Source organism: Lutjanus erythropterus, chromosome 17 (assembly GCF_056507025.1).
Source record: "Lutjanus erythropterus isolate fLutEry1 chromosome 17, fLutEry1.hap2, whole genome shotgun sequence".
NCBI lineage: Eukaryota > Metazoa > Chordata > Actinopteri > Lutjaniformes > Lutjanidae > Lutjanus > Lutjanus erythropterus.
Window position 1 is genome coordinate 14351338 of NC_139333.1, and position 23020 is coordinate 14374357.

A 23020-nucleotide genomic window follows, 5' to 3' on the forward strand; every position below is an offset into this window, starting at 1 on the left:
AAGGGACAGTTCACTCAAAAATGAAAAGTCAGTTATTATCTATATTACGAACCCCAAGTTGGGCTAGGGGATGAGGGGTGTAACAATAAATAAATTTAACCGGGTGAAAAAGGAAGAAGGGAGAACTGAGACAAAGGTGTAAAAAAGACACTGTGGCACATAATACTTGCGTGTGTGCAAAAAAAAAAAAAATGGTGAAAAGTTTTAAGCATTGTTTTCCAAAGCCCAAGCTGATGTCCTCAAATGTCTTATGTCCAAAACACAAAGATTTTCAGTTTACTATCATAAGATCACTCAATAAATCATTTGAGAAGCTAAAATCAGAAAATTTGGACACTTTATGATTTAAAAAATGACTCAAAACCATTAATCCAATATCAAAATAGTTGGTGATTAATTTAATAATATTAATAACCGATTAATTGGTGGAGCTTTATTAGCAGTTACTCGAGCACAAGACAGTTGAAAGAAGCTGCAGCTAAACTGCAGAAGTATTATTTTTGTGTTTGAGGATAGAACAATTTCACACAAATACAAGGAGGCTAGATCTATACAATTTATTTATTTATTTATTTTACAATTTAATGTGAAGACTTTTATGATATTGATTTCTGAAACACTTTCTAAGCAATAAAAAAGGGAGTTCATATTAATCTGACTGCTTGTATTCATTGATGAAAAAGTAGCCATGTGCAGCAATATAGAAAATTGAGGATGCAATGCATCGTGAAATCATATCGAATCGAATCATTGAAAGGATAATCGTAATCGAATCAAATCATGAGATCAGTGAAGATGCACAGCCCTAAATTGAAGAAATCTGAATTTACCTGAATTTAATAATCTGGGACAGGTCAAAGTAAGCAGGACACAGACAGACAAACTGCAGCACAGCTAACATCAGAAAGACAGAGGGAGGAGCATCAACTTAATGTTACTGTGAATGAATTATATCAAACTTGGACAGGAGGAAACAAGGAAATAAGTTTCCCTAATTACTGTTCGCCACGTTAACTCTCAAAACGCTCTCTTTAGTTTTACTTCACCCTCTCATCAAAGTTGTAAACATTGAGACCTGCTTTGACACAAGGAAGAGGCAGGGCCCTTGTGTACCTCACAGGATCCTATGCAAATTTCATAATGAGTGTATAGGGCTGGATCTGTGTGGTGGCATTGCAGTACCATCTGTTACCTGGTGGGGATCAACACTAATTGCACTCATAGAGTTCTTTTTTTGGTTGAGAATAATGACCATTCGTGTTTTTATTATTACTATTATTATATTGTTTGATACTAAATATCAAATAATACAAATGATGTTTGCATCCAGATAATGAAACTATCAAAAGCTGTAATTTTGTTCAGCATTAGAGTAAGCTAAAAAAGAACAAAACAGCCACATAAAATGAACAGACGCCATTTTAACCCAGAAACTAAATAGACACACACACACATGAATTTAGGGTTTATTATTGTAACCATAACAATAAGGTGGAACTCTCTTTATTTTGACCATCACTTCAATCATAATTGTTCTTTTTATCACAGGCAATAGTTATAATAGTGCACTTTTTATATTTAAATTATGATACAGACATTTCTTTTTTTAAACACCTTATTCTACTGACCCTTATGAATGGAGAATAGTTTACAATCTTAGCCAGAGTTGGGTCAATGAAAGTGAAAGTGACGTGGTGATGAGAAAGATGAAACTGGTGGTGGTGAGCAATCATAACGTGTGTACAGACAGCGAGGCAAACAACTTTTTACAGTTTCTCTCTTGTGATGAATGGCTACACAACAGGTGAGGAGGCAAACAGACAGGTCAAAGGGACAAGGCATAAAAAGCAAGAGATGAAGCGAATTAGCAAGCATTCAATGTGCGTGAGAGAAATTATGTGCCTGTTAGGGTTTAGTTATGTTAGTTCGTTTAATATTCCTGGGTCAGTCAAAATCTCCGTACGTCATCAGCTCAAAATGCGTCTTTCACTCAGCCAACATCCACCCGCCTCACACACACACACATTACAGTTACCAGAGATAAGCGTGATAAAAAGAAACGTAAGATATAAAGATCACTGGAGAAGTAAGACAAGAGCAACTTGTCAGTACTGCTATTGAAGTTGTTCTTTTGCATGCACTGTAAAAACAAAAAAGATGACAAAACAATTTTAAGGCAACTTCCTTTTTGACCCCAACTCAGACTCTTACGTTTTTAAACATTTTTACCAACTAATAATGTTGTGTTGAGATAATTTACTGTTCTTCATTAGATAAACTTGAATCTTTGAGTTTTAGAAACTCAAAAGTTTGTATTTAAAAAAAATGTTAAGCAAAATCATTGAAGTGAAAGTGAGTAATGGTTAACAATTAAACTTGTCAATTGCAAACCTCAAAGATTCAAATTTACCTAAAGAAGAAAAGTAAATTATATCAATATGATAATATAGGTCATCCAAACTTATATGGACAGTTTCTCTCAAAGTCAAAAATACCTATTTTTCCTCTGGCCTGTAATGCTATTAATCAGTCTAGATGGTTTTGGTGTTACTGAAGATAATCTATACACCTTGTTGTGAGCAGTTTCATGTCAAACTACTTTTTTCCTATAGCAGAATCTACCGTAACTACTTTCTTTCCACTACAAAGAGAATAGTTCCTTCATGAAACTGCTCACAATAAGGTCTATAGATTATCTGTGGTCATGATGTCTGTAAAGAGACACTGGTGTTTAGTTCCATTATCTCCAGAACTCGGCAACTCACAACACAACTATCTCAATGGATAAATAGCACTACAGGCAAGAGGAAAAACATGTATTTTTGATTTTGAGGTGAACTATCCCTTTAAGAGTTTGAGTTTGATTCAAAACTCAAAAATCTAATGAAGGCAGTTGCCATGAAATTATGATAATTTTCTCTACTTTGTTTTAACAGTGTGGAAAGAAGCGCTCAAAAAGAGTGGCGATGAGAACTGAAATAGAACTGGTTTCTTGAATTAGCTCTTAGTGTATTTTTGTTGGCATAAAATCTAATTATACATGACACAAACAAGCATGTGACTAAATAAATAAAATATGTACACAAATAAAGACAAATAAATAAATAAATAAATAGATGGATAGTTAAGTGGATAAATATAAAAACAAAAACTTAATTAAAATAAAGAGAACTGTGGCATGTATCTCTCTGAAAACATTCTGCACTTTTGTTGCATATTGTGCTGTATGGAAGACTGGTGATGAACATCGACGAGTCTGACAGGGTGCTGGAGTAATACATGACTGTCCGAGCTGCTACGTCTGCTTGCAGAATGGTGCGACTCTCAGTGACGGAGCGTGGGTGCAGTGATGGACTACTTGGCTTGTTGGTGAACACTGAAGTGAGGAGCATGGGGGGTTCGGAGACTCTTGGTTTGCTTCCCATTTTGAAGTCCGTTTGAACAAGGAATTGACATCGCAAGCCTTTTATAAGTCCGGCATTATGAAAATGTCCATGGATTTCCTTTGTGTTTTTTTTTTTTTTGTTTTGTTTTATTTTGAGTCAGTAGGTGAATACTATGGCGATAGGAGACAAGCTCGATGAGAAAGGTGGCTTCTGTTTGATCCACAGGCCAGGAATGCTCTTCTCATTCAATCTGGGCACAAACAGCTGTGATGAGGTTCATGGAACTATTCACGCATAGTGTTTTTTTTTTTTTTTATATAGTAATGTTCATATTTCTGTTCAAATCAAAAATACTTTCCTTCAGAGCAACAAAAGTCCAATGCAAAAATCTTAGATGCATTGTTTCGTATTGTCTCTGAGTAAAAAGAAAATACAAAAGAATCAAACTTTAAACGAACACCTGCTAAAAAAAGCAACGGGTCAGCTTCCCCTCTCCAACACTGTCGAGTGTTTCCTGCCTTTACTGCTATCACTGTGCTACTGACATCCTCAAAAAATATGTAAACATAAATAAAAACTAAATAAAAAAATATTTTTTCACATTCACTTACTTAGCTTACTTTGTTGGTTTTCTTTAGCTCAGGAGAAGACACTGCTGGAGTTCCAGGATGTAGTTTCTCCTGAGAAAATCAGGACCGTTTTGTTCAGCTCGTCACCACTCGCTGGAGTGGTAGCAGGTTGCTAACTCTTAGGGTTCATCTGCTGAGATACATCTATATTTCTTTCAGTATGGACTGGTAATTGCATGTTGCTTGATAATGATATGAGCGCACTGGTTAATTTTAATCTTGAGAACCATCACAAGACTTGTTGTTTCTTTTTGGTGTCAGATACTGTATTACAATGATATGGTAGACTAGCCTATCTGATCATGTCAGCATCCTTTAGCAGGCTGATTTGCTAACTGGCATGCACATTAGCACTTCAAAATTCCTAGTTTGATCTGTGAAGCTGTATCTATGATGGATACCAAACTGCTCATTCACATATTGTTATTATTTTTCATTAAAGGGTGATTCCTTAACACTTCTTTCTCATTTAAGGGTAGGAATCCTGGTGATCCAAACAATCAAAAGAAAGCCGAGTTGGGAAAAAAAGCATGACGGGGAAAAAGGCTCAATCCTTGCTATGGTCAAGCACTTTCAATAACTTAGTCAAGGAAGAATAGGAGTAGCTCATGGCTTGCAGGGATACTTGGAGATGGAGTTATACTGTCTTCTTTCCGGTGGAGTTCAGGCATCCTGCTGCGTGGTCTCGTTTTCTATCCTATGGTTGGGATTGGGTTCCATTGGAGGACAGCAGTCGGGTTCTCTCTTTTGCCGAGCCTCTGCGCTGCAGAACTCCCCCGCTGCCTCCGATGCCTCCGCCATCTGCTCGATCGCCCCACTCGCACCTGTCGCCCCCACCCTCGGAGCGCCTCGAGTTTTGGCGGGTGGGGGTCCCGTGGGGACGGCCGTTCTTCTCATCTGGGAAGGGATCAGGAGAGAAGAACAGGAAAGTCATTCTAATGTAAACATGCAAGGGACAGAGATTAAAGGAGAACTTAAGCATGTTCAACCTGGATCCTATTTTCTCATGTTTTTGTGTCAATTGGTTCCGTATTGAGGAATACATTCTTAAGGGCAACTGCTTACTTTCAAATTACATCCACTAAAACTGCTTGTTTTTGCCACTGACACGCTAATATTGTTATTCTAAGTGTCTGGCAACATTATGGAAAGTATCCCTACACAGATAGACCTTCTTTAAAAGAGTATGATATGTTTTGTTTAACGGGAAACAGCTGTTTCATCGCTCTCGCAGAAAACTTCCAAACTCTCCTTACGGAAACATCATAAAACACAGCTCATGTAAAGTTGACACAAGCAAAATAAAACTCACTCCATTGCTTCAACAACAACCAAATCTGGTTGTTTGATGCATCTCTGGTGTCCGAGCTCCCTCTCACTCCTCTCCCGATATTTTCACATCTAATGCAGTAAATAAAGACTTTATTTTGACCAAACCAGAGCTGATGATTGTTGGAGCAGTGGAAAGAAGATGACAATGAAAAAAATGAACATTTCTGTGAAGGGAGTCGGATAATTTTGGTGAGAGCAATAAAACAGATGTCTCAAACGTATTTTCTATTTTCAACAGAGAAATACAACTGTACACCTTCTGAATTCAAGTTTCTCTCTTTTACTGAACTAAAACGACCTTAATTGGCTCATCAACGTCTCAGAAAATACACTTCATTTAAACTCGACAGAAAAACATGTATAACTCACCAAAACTGTCTTTGTTAGTCTGTCCACTCAATCAACAACTCTGGTTTGGTCAAAATAAATCCTTAATTCACTGCGTGAAAAAAGTGTAAAGAGTCTGACTCTGCAGGCTGTTTTCCTCTGACTCCTCACCCAGCTCAGAGCGCTCATGGTCGGCTGAGTGGGTGTGAACTGTGTCGTTGGATGACAGCGTGGTGCAGAGCAGAGGCTGTCACTCTGCAGACTATTACATTACATACATGCATTACAAATATCATCCTAAAAATAAATAAAAATTAAAAGCAATCAGCGATGGACTCAACCCATCGTTGATAGACGATATAGTTGTCCGATCGTCCAACCCAAGTCAAAAAATACCTAAGTTAGCCTTGAATGGGATTTGATGGGAGCTTATGATCTTTCAAATGCATTCTTAACAAAACAACAAACAGTATTGTTTGAACAGAAAACAACCATGTCCTTAACCTGCAGTAAATTATGCATTACTGCTGATTCCACACAAACCACTGCTTGAAACTGCTTGAACAAAAATGAAATGAGCATATAGTCAGTAAGCTCAACATGTATTGGGTTGCAGGTAGATATCACTGAAAATAGAATCATCCTCTTCTGTAAATACTGAGAGAAGTTTCCAGGAAATGAAAGAAGTATGAGTCATGTGGTTTAGAACATATAATTAAAGATATCGCAAAAGAGAAAAAGAGGTGTTCATTTGCAAATATGCAAAATAATAACACACACAAAAGAAAACTGTCTCAGTGTTCCATGTCCCACTGAACCTACATGAATAAAGTCAAAGTACACAAGTGTGTTTAAGCAGTCTCACCAGATAGGGCTTGCACCATGGGTTGATCATGGGAGCTGAGAAGCTGAGCTTGAATCGTTTCCACCACTCGTCTGAACCTGCGACTCGGACCTGCACCAAGGCACGCACGTGTAACTTGAGCTAGTTATCTCTCCAAAAATGATGACATTCAGCGTATTTCAGGAAATATGCTTCTTCATTTTTTGACAGAGAATTAAATAGAAGAATGATACAACTCTACAAAGACTACAACCAGCAACTGGTTATTAGGATAGCATAAACACTGGAAACAGATGAAACAGTTGGCTTTGGTCTGTCCAACTGTGGCATAGTACCCTTATCAGTATTGATCCTCTCATATAACTCTCCATCAGATATCATTTGATCTTTCTCAAGTACCACCCCTTTCTCCCGTGCCAAATTTTTAGATGGTTAAAATATGTTGCCACGAGACCTGTAAAAGCAACCTAAATATCAAGTCATAGCCTACGTTAGCTAATCTTTGTAAAAATGCTAGCTAACTAGGTAGCTAATGGTTGATGTAGATTAGCTAACTAGTTAAGTAGTGTTTTACTAGCATTAGCTATCAGATGTAACAACCTATCTAAAGATAATGTCCACTTGCCTGATATGAGGGTGAACGTCACGCTGTAGATTCCTGTCTCCCTCCTGCCCTCCCTCTCGGTCCTCTCCCTGTCCCGCTCCCTCTCGCCCTCGGAGAAGGCAATGTCCACCTGGAACTTGACGGGCTTCTGGAAGACGGAGGGGCCGCCGGAGGATTTGTACTCGGCCCGGAAGCTGGTCTGGGAGAGGACGCTGTGACTGAGCGACGGGATCTGTGTGGTGGGGAGACAGAGAAGAAGCAGAGAGACCGACAGACTTACGAGGCAGGAGAGGTACGGGGGCCAACGTGAGTATAGGGAGACAAAGGGTGAGGGTGAGGAGAAGAGAGAAAGAGTGAGCCATTGGTGAAAGCAAAGTGATCCATCAACGTGCCACGAGTGAGCAAGACTGAAATAAAGAGAAAACTGAAATAATGACTGAAATGAAGTGCGTACAATATGAGAGTGTATGTGAAGTCTTGACAGCTTTGACAGTGAGAGTCATGCTTTCTACAAACAAGAGGTGTGAAAGACAGACCACGTCAGATACTCACAGACAGGAAAGCATGGACAATGTCAGCTTTGACGGAACTCAGAGGTTTGTCTCTGATCACCACAAAGATCTGCTCCTCTTTCTCCAAGCCGATGAAGTTCCCAAACCATGACTTCTTAGCCAGCCTGGTGCGCAGACGAAAAAATATACAGTGTGAGCACTTACACTGAGCCATATTAAATATCTGAGATAAGCTGGAGACGATTGGTCATAGGATCTTACATCAACAACTAAGGAGATCATTGACAATTTGTTTATCCTGTGTTAATAGTAGGGTGATTTTAACTGATTTACAGAACTAAGATATTATGAAAATAATCTCTAGAGTCTGAACCCTACTGTGTATTTATTACAATTACAAACTCTCCATCCTGTTTCCATGAATCTGAAACCCTGCATCTCTGTTCTCCACTGAGTTTTTTGGGTTTCTAAAGGTCAAAGATTTGAGACTATCTAAAGAAGAAAGTAAATTATCTTATTACGTTAGGCCAGCATTTTTTTTTTCAAAACGTAAGAGTTTGATTTGAAAGTTTAGTGAAGTTGCCTTGAAATTATGAGATTTCTCAACTTTTTTTTTTTTTTTTTTTTCACAGTGAATAAACATGTTAGTTTGTCGCACAAAGCACAGACACACAGACTGTGACACTCTCATTTTAATCTATGCAGCTGTCTGCACCGGCTTCTGCAGGCTCACATCTCAGCTGTGTCTCACTGGCATAACCACAACCTGAAGTGTTTATTGACGCAACCTAGGCAGAGCGTGCTGCTTTCTCTGGACAGAGCCAAAGGCAGCAGAGCCAGCTCTGGCGTAATCTCACAGATTTTCAGCATCTGTTGGTCCATTTGATTATCATGAATAACAGACAGAATCTACACTCATAATTTTTTGTTTTTTAGACCTGTCAGTCCTCTTGATTCTTTATGATTCCTCTCATCTTCTCCCCTCTCTCAAACTTTATTAGAAGCTATAAAATTATAAGGCAGAAACATTGTTTAGTGTGAGAGGATCAAAATGAACGGTCAAAATGAAGGCCTAGCCACTTTTTCCATCATGCCTTGGCCTAATGCTGGGCTGACAGTTTCTTATATTTACTTATATGTTCCAAAATTCAAATGATTAAAATACTCTACTGTTAGCATAACAATAGTATTTGTAATGTGTCTTTTCAGATCTCCATGCAGTAATTTCTTTTTGTGCAGGAATGTAATTCCCAGGACCTGGTGATAGTAACAATCACCCAACCCTAATCCCTAATCTGAGAGCATAAACACTGATTTATATTGTAAAAACAATTGACACCTCAGCAATAATTTCTCTGAAGGAGTGTGACTTACTCAGGGCTGGATTCTGGTGTTAGACTGGACATGTCTTCTGATGTGGGAACTGAAAAAGATGAATCGCTCTTAAAATTTAATAAAATGTGTGAACAATATTAGATCTCTCGCTGGAACACACAAAAAATAATATAGATGTAATTCATTACTGTTGTCAAGGTCTGGAATTCTGTACGCTGAAATAGAAAATGAAAGTTTTCCCATGGTTAAAACAGGGGAAATCTTTTGAAAAATAATGGCCTACTTTAGTTTGGCTGGTCCAGCGCAGATACTGGTGCATCTGTAAAAACACATCTCCTGACACACCTACATTATATCAAAACAAAACTCACCTTGCAGTTTACGGCGATGGAAGCGGGGCGAGCCCAGCAGGTTGTTCTTGAAAGAATTGAGGCGAGTCCTCCAGTGGGCGGAGCTGCTGGCCGCCATGCCGCTTCCCCCTCCTGGACTGGAGGGCGGGGTCAACGACAGCGAGCCCACCCCTCCCCCTCCCTCCGCCCGCGAAGAGGACGAGGACGAGGAAGAGGAGGGCGGGGTAGAGGAGGGGTGGTGAGGGTGGTGGACAGGGGTGCCCAGGGGTGTGGGCAACGGAGAGCCTTGGGGAGTGACCTGCGGCACAGAGTGGGCAGAGTTTGGGTAGAAGCTCTTAGTCACTGACTTTAGGACAGAGGACGAGGGGAAGAAGAAACGGGGGATGGGTGACAGGAGCGGAGAAGGGGAGGGTGAGCGGGAGGATGGGTTGTGCAGAGGCAGGGATTTGATGGGCTGCAGATGGGGTCGGTCGGCAGGTCCCTTGGTGGGCAGGGTCTGGGTCTTTGGGTTGGGGGGAGCTTTGGGCTTGTCATGAGCCCGTGCTGAGCGAGGAGTGGTGGTGCTTCCCTGTTTGGGCTCCTTTGTGAGGGGGGTAGCGGTGGCAGAGGTGACGTCTGACTGGCTGAAAGTGAAGACGGGGCTCTGATAGGACTGGGGAGTGGGTTTGTGGGGTGGGAGAGATGGATAACAAGAAAGAGAGGGGATGGAACATGGAGAAAGGATGGAAATGAATATCATGCTTCATGACCAGAGAGAGTGCATCTTGTGAGTAGTGAAAGTGTCAAATGCAAACCTGGCAGAGCTGACTATAAAAGCTTCTCTTTTGCTCCATTTTATCTCATGTGAGTGAGGGTTTAGTGACAGTTGTGACAGCGACAGGGTTAAGAATGCAGTGACAAGGACAGTGGCAGTGAAGGTGTTACTTTGCAGTAGTTTGTGGCATTTAAGCTTAATTAATTTACCATCTATTCTCTGTTTTAATACACTTTTGCGCATGAGCAAACAGAAAGAAAACTATCCCATAAACCTAAATAAGTCTACTAAAATAAATCTATATAATCTACTTTAAAGGTTCTATGTTCATTTTCTTAATAAGTGTGCATACATCTGGTTATGCATGGTGAGAAAGAGAAGTGGCATGAAGACAGAGGAAAAATGCTACACAAACTTCCTGTTGGGTGAGAGATTTAATCTAAGGAACTTGTGTTGTGATCGTGTGTGATAAACGGATATTTTATGGGGTTGTGAAGTGTGGTTAGAATTTCATGCACGGCAATATCAGCAAGAATAAAGATGTGTTAACCACAGCTGTGAACCACAATATTTTGATGTGGAAACTCAGAGAGATAAGAACTACTAATACTATATATAAATACTATATATATTACCAAAGCTTGGTTAACAACAATTGTTCTTGTTGAGTATGAGTATAATTTGTAAATATCATTCACTGAACTGTTCTGCAACAGTTCACTTTCTCTTGTGATTAGAAAACAGTGATCTGAAGCTAATTTCTGAGTCTGCTGTGTTGTTTTCTAATAAATGATAAATACAGCAAGTTTTATTAAAAAACAAAAAAAACAAAAAGGGCTTAAATTAACAACTTCCAGTTAGTGCAGCTCATTCAAGTTTAAGCACCACTCACATCCAGCTTAAGCCTTGCCTATTCTGAGTACAGATGCAGATCCAGATCATTTAGTTGGCTGAACAGATACAGATAGAGAAAATAGTGTACTCGCTCATCCCTACTGGATATTTAGAGGTTCCTTCCTCCCACCTTTAACTGTAGAGCCACTGGGTTACAGGGGGAGTTAAATAATACAAATTAATGTTGGAAATTCAATATTTCGTAGTGCATGCTTATATTATGTTCAAAGAGAGTGTAGGTAATCAATGCAGCAACAGTCATGTGTGTACAGTATGTTAAAAGTTGGCCAACAGGCCCTTACCCTGGGACTGCTGAGAGGACTGGAGGAGAGACCAGTTGATGCTCCACTGACTGAGCGAGACCTGACAAACAGACCAGAGGTCAAAAGATCAGCAAAAACAAGAGTATAATCAACAAGAGACTGTGTGAGACTGAATTCATTCTTGGTATGCACTGTATAGAATGTGTATGCTGTATATGTATAAGAATAATATACTGTACCTCTGGCTGTGTGCAGCTGTGTCCAGGGCCCTGCGAGGTGGGGTAGGAGACCCCTGTTCAGTAACACTCAGCACCTCCAGGCTTTTCCTCTCGGGGCGGCAGCGGCCGTGACGTGTCAGCATCGGAGAGTCAACACGCTTTCGAGGAGGGTCTGCTGGGTAACACCACCATAAATTTATCATGGGATATGAAAACATTAATTCTGATGTTAAAGCTGCATTTTTAATAACATTACATGATACATAAGGAAACAATAACACTCTCAAAAAGACGGTTTGTTTCTTTCCCTTGGCAGAGCTATTGCTTCCTGTTAGTAAGCGATGTTGCTGCATCTTCACCATTCTGCTCTCTCTTGTCACTTTGTCATTATGCATTTATTTTCTCTTCTTCTGAAATGCATGATTATGTTGAAAGTGATATTTCACGCACCGCACCATCTGTGACAATAATAAACATAGCTTAATTTGCACTAACAGAATGGCTGCCCTCTGCCAATCTTACAGATGTCCCGCGAAGTCTGGTTTGAACATCGTAAAAGACAATAATGACACTGTCTGTAAAATGTTAGTCCTAGTCCCATAAAAATTCTATCAATTAACATTATTTGCAAAAATAAATCCAAACTCAGCAAGAGGGCACTTTGGCACAAATTTCTGTCTGTCTTCCACATTGCTTTATGTTTTATTGCTAATCATGGAGATCACAGTAACTGATTCTTATTCTTATTGAACCCAAAAGTGAATAAGGTTTTATGGCAGAGATAATATCTCATTCAAAGGCAGACTACCTTTGAAATATTGGCTGTCACTTGTGTAGAAAATTCAGAAAAAAAGTTCTCTACATGTTACAGAAACGTTTCTTCATGAGCTCTTTGTGACACCAAAGAACATATATATAGTACACACATAGAGGACAGAAGATTTAAGTACTGCATAAATCTATGTCAGTTACTGGAATTTTATTTCCCCACATGGATTCTGATGATGCACTGATTTTCTCCCTTGTTCTGGACCAAAATGAACCAAACAACAGATTTTTATCAAACTATTCTTATATGCAATTCATGTTTTTGTTTACTTTGTTTCAGTATCAGGCTCTGCACCCTTTTGTCCCTCTTCTTCCATTTCTCTGTCTGACATCAAGGTGATAAGACAAAAGTGAAATCATGATTTTTTCTCAGAATGTATATGCCATGCATGCAACACATATTCCCTAGCCTTTGCCACTTATTCTTCAAAAAATACGGGAATCCTGAATGAGTACCTGTGTATATCAACAGACTCACAGACAGACAGTCATTCATTTGCTTCTCAGAATCTGAGGCTGAGAAAAGCAGCTTCCTCCCATGAGTGGATCCCTCCTGCCCCCTAATGACTGACCTACGTCATTGCGCGGAGGCAAGTCCTCATCTTCATAGCTGGGGTAGCGCTCTTTCCTGTCCAGTAGCAGGTAATAGATCATCTTCTCCTGGTTTTCTCTGAAACAAACATAGAGAAAGAAAGAAACTAGCTGAATGAGATGTTAAAAAGAGCAATATGCGATTAGAGTAGGTAACTCTGTTAAAAACCACTGGATTGCCTTTTAACAAGGCTCTTTCTTAAGAGAGTCAAAGGCTAATGACACAGTCGGTCCACTTATGGGAACAAACACACCTAAAGTTCTCCATTCTATTTAACTGCTCTAGACTAAAATGTAGACTGGAACAGACTGGACAGCTATGACACTAAACATGTGGCCACAGGCCGACGCCTTCTCATACTATGGTCCATACCACTGTATGTTCAAGAGCTGAATCTTCCAAAGGCTGCTTTTTTGAGCACAAACCTGTGTATTATTTGAAGCCCTCGATACTTTTACTTACTTTGAAGCTGACAAGGAGCACCTGACTGCACCATTACTTTGATATTTGTGAGGCTAGATCATATTTTTTTGGGCAGGACATGAAAGCCTGTAATCCTTCGGAGGATGCAGTCCCTATATTTGAACACAGTTTCAGTCTATCCACCATCTTACGTGCTTTAACCCTACAGCGAGTCAGTCGACCTGACTCAAAACAGGAGTTTCACGTGGCGTGATGGAGAGGACGCCATATCCTCTTTCTGCTTTCAGACAGCACTCAAAATGTCTGTCCACAATACACAGGGGTCAATAAATCAGATGCTGAAGCTCATTAAGTACATTAATGAGTAACCAGAATAACAGCAACTGCTGTATACAATCCAATACAACAGTCCTGAAATAAATACAACCTTTGTGCTACTTATTTTTAATTGTTGTTGACACTGAGAATTATGTTTTTAATATTTTTGCTATTATTGCTTGTTTTCTGTTTCATGTTGTTGTCCACTGTATTGTTGCTGTGTCCTTTTTATAAGCTTCTCCATGTAGATAAAGTAGATAAAATAGCATTTCATACCATAGCCTCATAAATGTGCATTTAAAATATATAATACTGTGTTTATTGTGTGGCTATTGTATTGCAGGTGTTTCTATTTTCCTCGTCAGTCAAAAACAGTCATGCTGAGGGGTTAAAAAAGACTTACTCTTCACACTGCAAATCACGTGTGAGCTTAACTCGGTCTCGGAAACAGCCCAGTGAGTGCATGCTGTCCAACACATCTGGGTCCAGCTCAGTCAGGGACAAGATTCGCCTCACACACACTCGCCTTGGAGGAGGCTGCTCAGGACACGGCTCATTACGGCCACCCCTGGGAGCCACACACACGTAACACACATGAAGTGAAACACGCATGAACGGCACAGATATAATGTATATGATGGAACATCACTGTAAATGAGTATTTCATTCAAGGGTCGATTATGTAAAAATAAACGTATACTCACAGATACCAGGCGTGTTTCTGGATTGCCTCTAGCTGTAAGGGGTGACAGGGCAGATGGGGCCATTAGTTTCTACAGTCTGTTAAGAGCCAGATGGCCACAGAGCTGCGCTGTGTAAACAGTTCACACCAGATACTTTTTTTTACATGCACAAAAGACACCTCATCAATTCTGAATAGTGTATGTTAAAATCACAATTTGCACCATTGTTTTGTTTGTGGTCTTTGAGAATATAACAGAAAACTGTGAAATGATATTGGACCACATCAACCACATGCTAAATGTACATACTTACATTATGCAACAAAAAAAAACATAAAGTCCTGGTGTGAATGCACCTAAAACACTCTAATGATGTAAACATCCAATGCATTTGCAAGTGTCTCTTGATCTATTTAATGATCAATGATCAAATAGCATTGATTCACATTAAAACATATTTTAACATATGTCTTTATTTTGAAATGCCTCGTCAGTTTGAGAGTTTCTGTCCATGTGCAACTACTCTGTCCTAAACATTAAAAAAGAGTAAATATTCTTGTTGTGAAGGCAACTTCATGGCACTTAATCGCTTACAATTATTTTCATTTATTTGTGTTTGTGGTTTTTTTTTCGTGGCATTGTTTTCTGTAACTGACTGTGTTAAGCGGTAATAAAATATTTTCTCATGTTGATCACAGGCTCCTGAGTTGAATCGAATCGAAACTGTATTGTGGCAGACTTTGTTATATCAGCAAATATTGTATCGTTGCCCAAAGAACTGATATAATATCATGATGAAACTTGTGATTAACACCCCTAAAGTCAACCATGGTAATCAAAATGTTGAAGTGCAGATTCAGCTACAAGACCAAAGGCAAAGGCAAGCAGACAAGTCTAAAAGTGAATCAGTAATCCAAAGAAACTGTTTTCAATCCATATATATTCAAAAGGCAGGAAGGAGATCCTAGTTCAATGTGGACAATTAACCACAGGTGTAAATCTGACTAATACATCTCTGGGTATGGCGTGAATATGAGACTTATTAATCCCGCATGTTTGGGTGCTATTCAACCCCCTGTCCATGAGCCTGGTGTGAGCACAGTCTCGTACCGTGAGCCTCTTTTCAGGGTTGACCTCAATCATGCCCTTGAGCAGGGACTGGCAGTCCGGCGGGATGAAGTGGGGCATGTGGAACACCCCGCTCTTCACCTTCTCCAGGAGCTGGCGTAAATTGTCATGGTCAAAAGGCAGGGCACCCTGCAGCACGAAAAAGACACAAAGGAGAAAGGAAACAGATGTGATAAAGTAAACTTGACAAAAGGGGGTGAGGGAGTATTTACAAAGGGAGCAAAGTGAATTGTGAAAACAGGAGTAAAAGACTTACCACCAGCAGAGCAAAGAGAATAACCCCACAGCTCCACACATCTGCTCTCCGTCCGTCATATTTCTCCCCCTGCCAAAGACAGAACCCCAATGAATCCCCCAGTGTCAGCTTACAAAAACGAGACACATTATTTGATTAAATAATTTAAGGCTTATTCAAGACTGTATAATGCCTTTCAAAAGAAATCTGTGTCAAAAGAAACACTTAAATCCATTATAAGACAGCACTTAGTCAATCTCAGTGAAACCATCTTTTTTCATAGATAGAACTGGATAATCTTCTTGTATGAATGCCATTAGGAATCACTTAAAAACAACCTTCTTCTTAAAAACAACCCAAGTGACAGACTCCCTATTCCACTTAGACTTTTTTCTGACTTTGAAACACTTAGTGTTGTCTTTGTGCTAAGCTCATGTAGCTTTGTAACTATGTATCTGCCACTAAATTAATAATTTATCATCATCATTTGCGCTTTCATATTACAGGTACCAACATTTGAGGATGAGCAGAACACATACCCGTATAACTTCAGGACAAGCATAATGTGGTGATCTAAAATGGAAGTGAAAAAAAATGTTAGAAGTAACATTACTATGCCTACAATTCTGCACTAGTAATAGAAACTAAAAACTAAAGCAGTATTCTAGGTACATCTATAATTATTGATGCCATGTCTTTAGTTTCTTTGGCAACTACTGTACTTTCTACTCCCTACTGTGAGGAAAATATTATGTAATATCCATATTTACATTACAACTGCCTAAAATACAAAATAAGATAAGATAATCCTTTATTAGTCTCACAATGGGGAAATCTGCATCGTTACAGCAGCAAAGGGGATTGCAAAATAGAAAGAAGCGTCAATTACAAAAAACAATAATTTAAGTAAAAGAGCAACACATACATGAGGAAATAAATCAATAAGAGCAAGATAAACAAAATAAACAAGAAATAGACTCGATAGTTTAATTTACACCATGGCACATAGGAAATATTGATGTTGCACAAATATTACCCTTTTTTATGTGTACACATTATTTATGAGCACGCTCACAGAGGTGGTACTCACCCACAGCTGGTCTCTAACAGACTGTCTCCCACCTGTAGGGAGGCCATGCCAAAGTCAGCGATACGGATGTTGTTCTTTTCATCCAGGAGAAGGTTCTCGGGCTTCAGGTCTCTGTGACTGCACAAACACAACAAATTCTATTAGTCCTCCAGTGAAGATTATGGCATTTCAGCTTAACTGTGACTGAAAGGGTTTGAGACGGTGGCTTTAATATCGCTTCATGTTACAGAATCACAAGTTTTTGTACTCATTTATTACTTGATACACTGTCACAGAACGTCAAATAGTCTGAAATAAATTTAAGAATGACGAATGACCTATTTCAAGCTACTACAAGGATTTTTTTAAACTAGTTATAAAACAGTCTCAATTTAATACTGATATCTCTATCTGACCTACATAAGGAAACAAGACCATCCACAAGAAGACTGGCTTTATACACACACACACACACACACACACACACACACACACACACACACACACACACACACACACACACACACACACACATATACGTGTGTGTGCTTGTGTGTGTAGGACTAGATATTTATTCAGATAAATTCATTTTTGATGTTAGATTTTATGATTATGATGGAGGAAACACTACCACTTTTGTCCACAGGGGCTTCCAAAACCAACACAATATTATTATATATTTACACACACACACATATATATATATGTAGCAGCTTTAAGATAAAAATTTGATGTTAGAGACTTATGCCCTATTGGCATAGGACTACTATTACCATGGGACTACATGTGTTTTAGAAATTACCCCTCACTTTTGTGTGTCATGTGACTCGTTGTCATGGGATAAGCAAAATATGTATTTTACTTAAATTTATGATCAATTTTTCCTGGATATGATGTCAAGCCTCTGCATAACATGTACTTCCCAAACAACAACAGCAATGAGCCACTGTAATTTGTACCTAAAATGCTGCAAACGTTTCATTTATAATTGCCAGTGCAGCCTCCATAATTCCCGACTGGGAAAAAAAGGAGGAAAAAAAAAAAAAAAACTTTTAAAAAATTAAACACCAAAAAGGCAACCCCAAATTACTAGGATTTAATAGTAGGACTACTATTATCAAATGACCTAGGTGTTTATAGGTAACATGGTAAGTAATGTGCGATGGAAATTTTTACTTTACAAATTGTAGACATGTCAGATTCGCAGAGGAAAAACTCCTCAATTTTTCAAAGTACTGAAAGATCACAGGTAACACTAGTCCTGTGTGAATAGAGCTAAAGGCAAGGAACTTCTAACTTATTTTGCCATGACAAATCAAACCGGTATTGATTCTTTATTGTTTAAAGAGAGGGTTATGAATTTATAAACATGGAACCAAACAGTTTCTTTTTTCAGCCATCTTCAAATCATCACCCCACATAATTAGAACCACTGCCCGATGCAAAACCAACCAGATGGAATGACTGTGGCAGAAATCCAAAGCAGAGATGATCTGCCTGAAGAACTTCCTGGCCTCTTTCGGAGTCAGCCTGCCCTTCTTCACCAGGTAGTCAAACAACTCTCCTCCTGACACATGCTCCAACACCAGGTACCTGCCGGCATACAGGGACAACAGTATGATTTAAAAATAAGAGACAGGAGGAGGCACAAAATGAATAAATTAAGAAAAACAATAAATTTAACTTTAGACACTCTTAAACTGATAGATACCATCAATTTATTAAATTGGCTTGGATGCTAGGACCACAATACACACTCTTTTTTATGTACTCACTTTCAGGCAACCTGCCTGTCTACTCCAACAGCTGTTTTAGAACAGCAGTTTGGGGAGTATATTTCCTCAAGATAGATCAAAAACTTTTCAGAGTAATTGTAGGAGATGAAGGAAAAGTGAGAATTAGAGCAATGCGGGCAGATTAATATAGTTCTTAGAGTAATATTTATACCCATCCCACTCCAAAGATCAGTATTCAGCAGCAACAAACAGCATGCGGACTGAGCTGAGGCTCTTTTGAATGCAGAGGGAACTCACAGATATTTGTTATTCTCGTAAACATCATGCAGCTTCAACACATGCGGATGCTCAATCAGTTTCAGAATGGCAATCTCCCTCTCAACCTGGTCAGAGAGAAGACAGATATAAAGAGACAGAAAGAGATGAAGCAGAGCGCGCAAGCCGCACAGTGTCATATTTGAAGCAACAGAATGAAGGTTAATTAATTGACTAATGTGGCAGTTAAATATAGAGAATACAGAGCAGTTTGTGAACAGCATAACACACCTGGCACAAAATTAGCATTGTTGTCGTCACTGTGAGCAACAACCTGAACAAGCGTCATACTGTACCTTCATCAGGACTGACTCAGACAGCTTCTCTCGGTTGACTATTTTGATCGCTACCTTCTGACCCGTAATACAATGGACCCCGAGCTTGACCAGTCCTGAAAGACGAGAGTGAAAGAAATGTAAAGGGGCAAAAATAAGAAACAGGCTGTCACAAGTTTTCAATTTCACATTTCGAGTGACCTTTTTCACAGCAGTCATTTTGATGTGAAATAGTTGAGTAAACACAGGTGTTAACCAGACACGCTAACTAGGGTCCTGTTCCATTCAAATCAAACAGAATCAAGTTGCTCCTGTTGTGCATGTTGGCTCACTGGAAAGGCCCTACTACCGTAAATGGAATGGGACCTTAATTAGTATCATTGGTCACTTTGAGCCCGATCGATACTGGTATATAAGGAAGTAAAAAAATATTTTTTGCTGGTATTCTTTGTACAGAATATAATATACAGTAGGCATGGGTATCAAGCATGGGTCAGTACCAAAATATCAATAAGCTCCTGGACAAATTATACTGCTATCTTTACTTCTAATGTTATAGGCTATAAGCAGCTCACTTTACTAATGTAAATGCAATAAACTGAAACAATTTAACCTGTTATTTCTACAAAAAAGAGGTAATAATTAAAAAACATTTTCACTTATTTTTATGTTATGTCTTTACTATTTGCACCAAATTACAGCAAGTACAATCAGTAAGAGCACTGATGAGCACTATAAGTATTGAGTTCAGCATCAATAAAATCCTAACCATACTTGAGATGGGACCGATCCGTTCCAATATCAGTGTCCCAGACTGATATTGAGGTATTTCAAGTATTAATATTGGACTAACGTCACATCCGTAAAGTAAAAGACAGCTTTCATAGCAACTCTATATTGCCATGTATCTTAGGGGAAATGCATCCCAAATCTTTGTTAATGAAGAAATGTACCAGCCACCTCACTCATGGTCAATGCTTGAACAGTACAAAAATGGTAATTGCCAACATAAACCAGCTTTTTCTGTACAAACACATTATTTCTACAAACACTAACAAAAAAATATTTGCAACATGAACACTAAACACGGTTTCCAGATAGTGAAACCAAACACAGTTTATCAACATCAAGTCAGTTATCAAGCTCAGTTTCAACCTCATGTAACCTTACTACTATTACTAATACTAATAAAGGTCAAGAAAAACGAGCCCTGATATTGGTATAGTAGTAATTTAGGTATCGGAATTGTAACTGAAAGGAAGTGGATGGTGCATCTCTAAACCATACCATTCCTAATATACAGAATATACAATAAACATAAACACTTTTTTTGGCAACATTTCCTCATGTGGTTATCAAATGCTTGCGACTTTTTTTTTTTTGTCCAAAATGCTGCCTATATAGCTAAAAAGAAAAACAACAATCTAATTATGTTCTGTAACAAAGAGGAGTTTTCAAATCAAAACATATCGAACAACACATATGCCAGTACCAATATAAAAGGATATCGCTGTGGTAAGCCAATATCAGGCCAATAATATCAGCCAGGCCAATATATTGGTCAGGATCTGTTGGCAACACGTGTTTACCCTAATATTTCAAATCAATATGGCTGCCGTGAGAAAGTCTATGTAGTTTTACACGCAGTTTGGTGTACTCACCTGTCTGTCCCTTCCCCAGTGTTTTTTCCAGTCGGTAGGGCCCAACATATTGAGCTGACTGACTTAGTGACAATTCCTTACTCATACTGCTCTGACTGGAGGCTAATATACTACTACTACTACTGCACTGTGGTTATTGCAATTACTGTGATATTAGGTATACAGCTTATACCGAAGTTACTGTGCGATACAAGATGGTGCTCAACTTAGAAGGACTACCTTTTTTATTCCAGTGATAATAACACTGCTACTCTGGAGTTAACTGGGTGAACATGTAGAAAAAAATGCAAACCGGTGCTGATTTACAACATCTGGATGATAAATGAACATTCTTCACCTAAACCTGGTTAATAAACATAGCTAAATATTCATGTTCTGAAGCACGGCAAACATGTATAACGCTGATAACAGAACAGCTAGCTAGTGGTGGATTAAAGCAGAGAAACTGAGATGACAATAAGTTACAAGGCTGTTTTATGCGTTAAATACTGACCACTACCCTAAGGATAAACATGACAACTAATGAGTTTTACTTCTGTACATTAGCTTATTCGTATAACTTGCACTGTGTTACATGTATATATGACGGTTAATAAGAAAATTAGCGCAGAGTAACGTTAAACAGCCTTAAAATAATCAAGTTTTTTCACGACTGCAGCACAAATTTATGACATTTGCCGGTTGAGCCGACCAACAAAACGTCAAATACGTCAAGTGGATGTTAGCACTGGAAATTAAATCAATTTAATTCTCTCTGTCAGGCCTGTTTTACAGGTGCAACAACATGCTATTTTAGCCTCGCCGCCGCTCTCCCACACACACACAGCAGCGAGGCTAGCTTTAGCTCCAACGCCTTGACCAACGGCCGTTCGCTGTCAAAAAAACCGACACCTCCTGAAGTTACCAGGCAACGCCAAACGGTCAGATTTATAAGACGGCCGCCGCATTCTCGCTGTATTTCCTCGCAAAACAACCATCTTTAGCGTAGTCCTCCCCCTCCCTGTCTCTCCCCGTCTCTCCCTCTCTACATCCCTGCAAGTAGCGGATCACAGCATCTTCTCCTCTCTCCTTTGGCGTGTCCTCCTCCCTCACCGGCGGTTACACAGGTAAAAAAAACACAGATATCCGCAGATCAAGCCGTACTATTATCGACTGCCTTATTCCCCTCCTCACTTCTGATTATAGTTCACGCAGTGTAAAGGCCCCCTGTATTATACTCCCTTCGGTTTTCTTGCCGTAAATCGATATTTTCTCTCTCCTCTTCCTTCCTTCGTCTCACTCGCATCAGCATCCGGGTCCCACTCTCTCTCCATCCTCTCTCCTCTCGCCTCTCCTCCCCCGCCCTCCTCCACCGCCTCCTCCTCCTGATCATCTTCCTCAAAATACGCTTATCTCTGCATTCACCCCAGCAGCGGCCACACGGTGGGCCCTGTGTGAGCTGCTGTGGACACCTCCCGCACTGTTACTGTCAAAGACATGTAAACATGGCCAGAGGCAGCAGCGGATGGGATGATGCTGTGAGGGGATGCTGCCTAGGTGCTTTGGCCCGGCATGGCCCGGCTCTGGCCTGTCAGAACCGTTGCTATCCCACAGGTGGCATTTTGTTTACAATATTAAGTGTAAGATTTAGGGTGTAGCATAATTCTTCTTCTTCTTCTTTTTTTTTTTTTTTTTTTTTAAATACTGTGATATTTTACTTACAACAAATACAAATTGTGGGGATTCTTAGGGCTGATGCTGATAACAATATTGGGGAAAAAATTCTAATATCAATATGATAAGGTAATATCAAATAAAATGCTACCTATGAAACTAAAAAAAATAAATAAATCTGCATTATGTTCTGTAAAAAAAGGGAGTTTCCATCTTGGCACATATCAGACAACATATATGGAGTGGAGCAAAGTTGAATGAATATGATCTATGTAGGGGAAATAAACAAACATGAGTTTGCCGATTCTGTTCTGCTAACCTTATTTTACTAAAATTGAACTTTTAAATAATTTTTGTATCAGTTGCATCCCCAATTATTGTTAACGAGTGAGAAAAAAAATCTTTGGAGGGAGGGTCATGCCAGAAGTTTGGGCCAGTTACCCTTACATACTGGGTAACTGGCCCAAACTTCTGGCATGACCCTCCCTCCAAAGATTTTTTTTCTCACTCGTTAACAATAATTGGGGATTGTCTGAGTGATTAAGACAAATACCGCATAGACCAGATGTGACATTAAAACATGGGTTTATGCCTTTTAATCCAGTTCAATTCAAAATGTATTTGTATAACACCATATCCTACAAAAGCAGTTCAGA

At 39.2% G+C, this 23020-nt stretch overlaps 1 protein-coding gene across 8 annotated transcripts; it reads right to left on the reverse strand.

Annotated features, from left to right (window-relative positions):
• Positions 1–1454: 1454 nt before the first annotated feature.
• brsk1a (BR serine/threonine kinase 1a) lies at positions 1455–21999 on the reverse strand. Of its 8 annotated transcripts, none has more exons than XM_084741031.1 (19): positions 20712–21999; positions 19072–19166; positions 18758–18843; positions 18177–18317; positions 16746–16862; positions 16195–16228; positions 15677–15745; positions 15403–15549; positions 14314–14345; positions 14013–14177; positions 12849–12946; positions 11470–11620; positions 11270–11330; positions 9341–9617; positions 9009–9057; positions 7675–7798; positions 7144–7354; positions 6540–6629; positions 1455–4912 (listed from the first exon to the last, which is right to left on the reverse strand). In XM_084741031.1, the coding sequence occupies exons 1-19, from the start codon at positions 20794–20796 to the stop codon at positions 4713–4715; spliced, it is 2232 nt and encodes a 743-aa protein (XP_084597157.1). In that variant the 5' UTR covers positions 20797–21999; the 3' UTR covers positions 1455–4712. The 8 variants fall into 8 exon arrangements, with proteins under 8 accessions (XP_084597157.1, XP_084597156.1, XP_084597152.1 ...); XM_084741030.1 differs by having other exon boundaries at positions 1455–4924; XM_084741026.1 differs by having other exon boundaries at positions 9341–9971.
• Between the last annotated feature and the right edge of the window lie 1021 nt (positions 22000–23020).

Bases quoted from the DNA above. Each gene is read 5' to 3' on its own strand.
- brsk1a (XM_084741024.1), bottom strand. From the start codon at position 20,796: ATGAGTAAGGAATTGTCACTAAGTCAGTCAGCTCAATATGTTGGGCCC. The intron at 18,844-19,071 runs GTACAGTATGAC...CTCTCTGACCAG, and splicing joins CTGAGTCAGTCCTGATGAAG to GTTGAGAGGGAGATTGCCAT. The intron at 12,947-14,012 runs GTAAGTCTTTTT...TGTTTGTTTCAG, and splicing joins CGTGATTTGCAGTGTGAAGA to AGAAAACCAGGAGAAGATGA.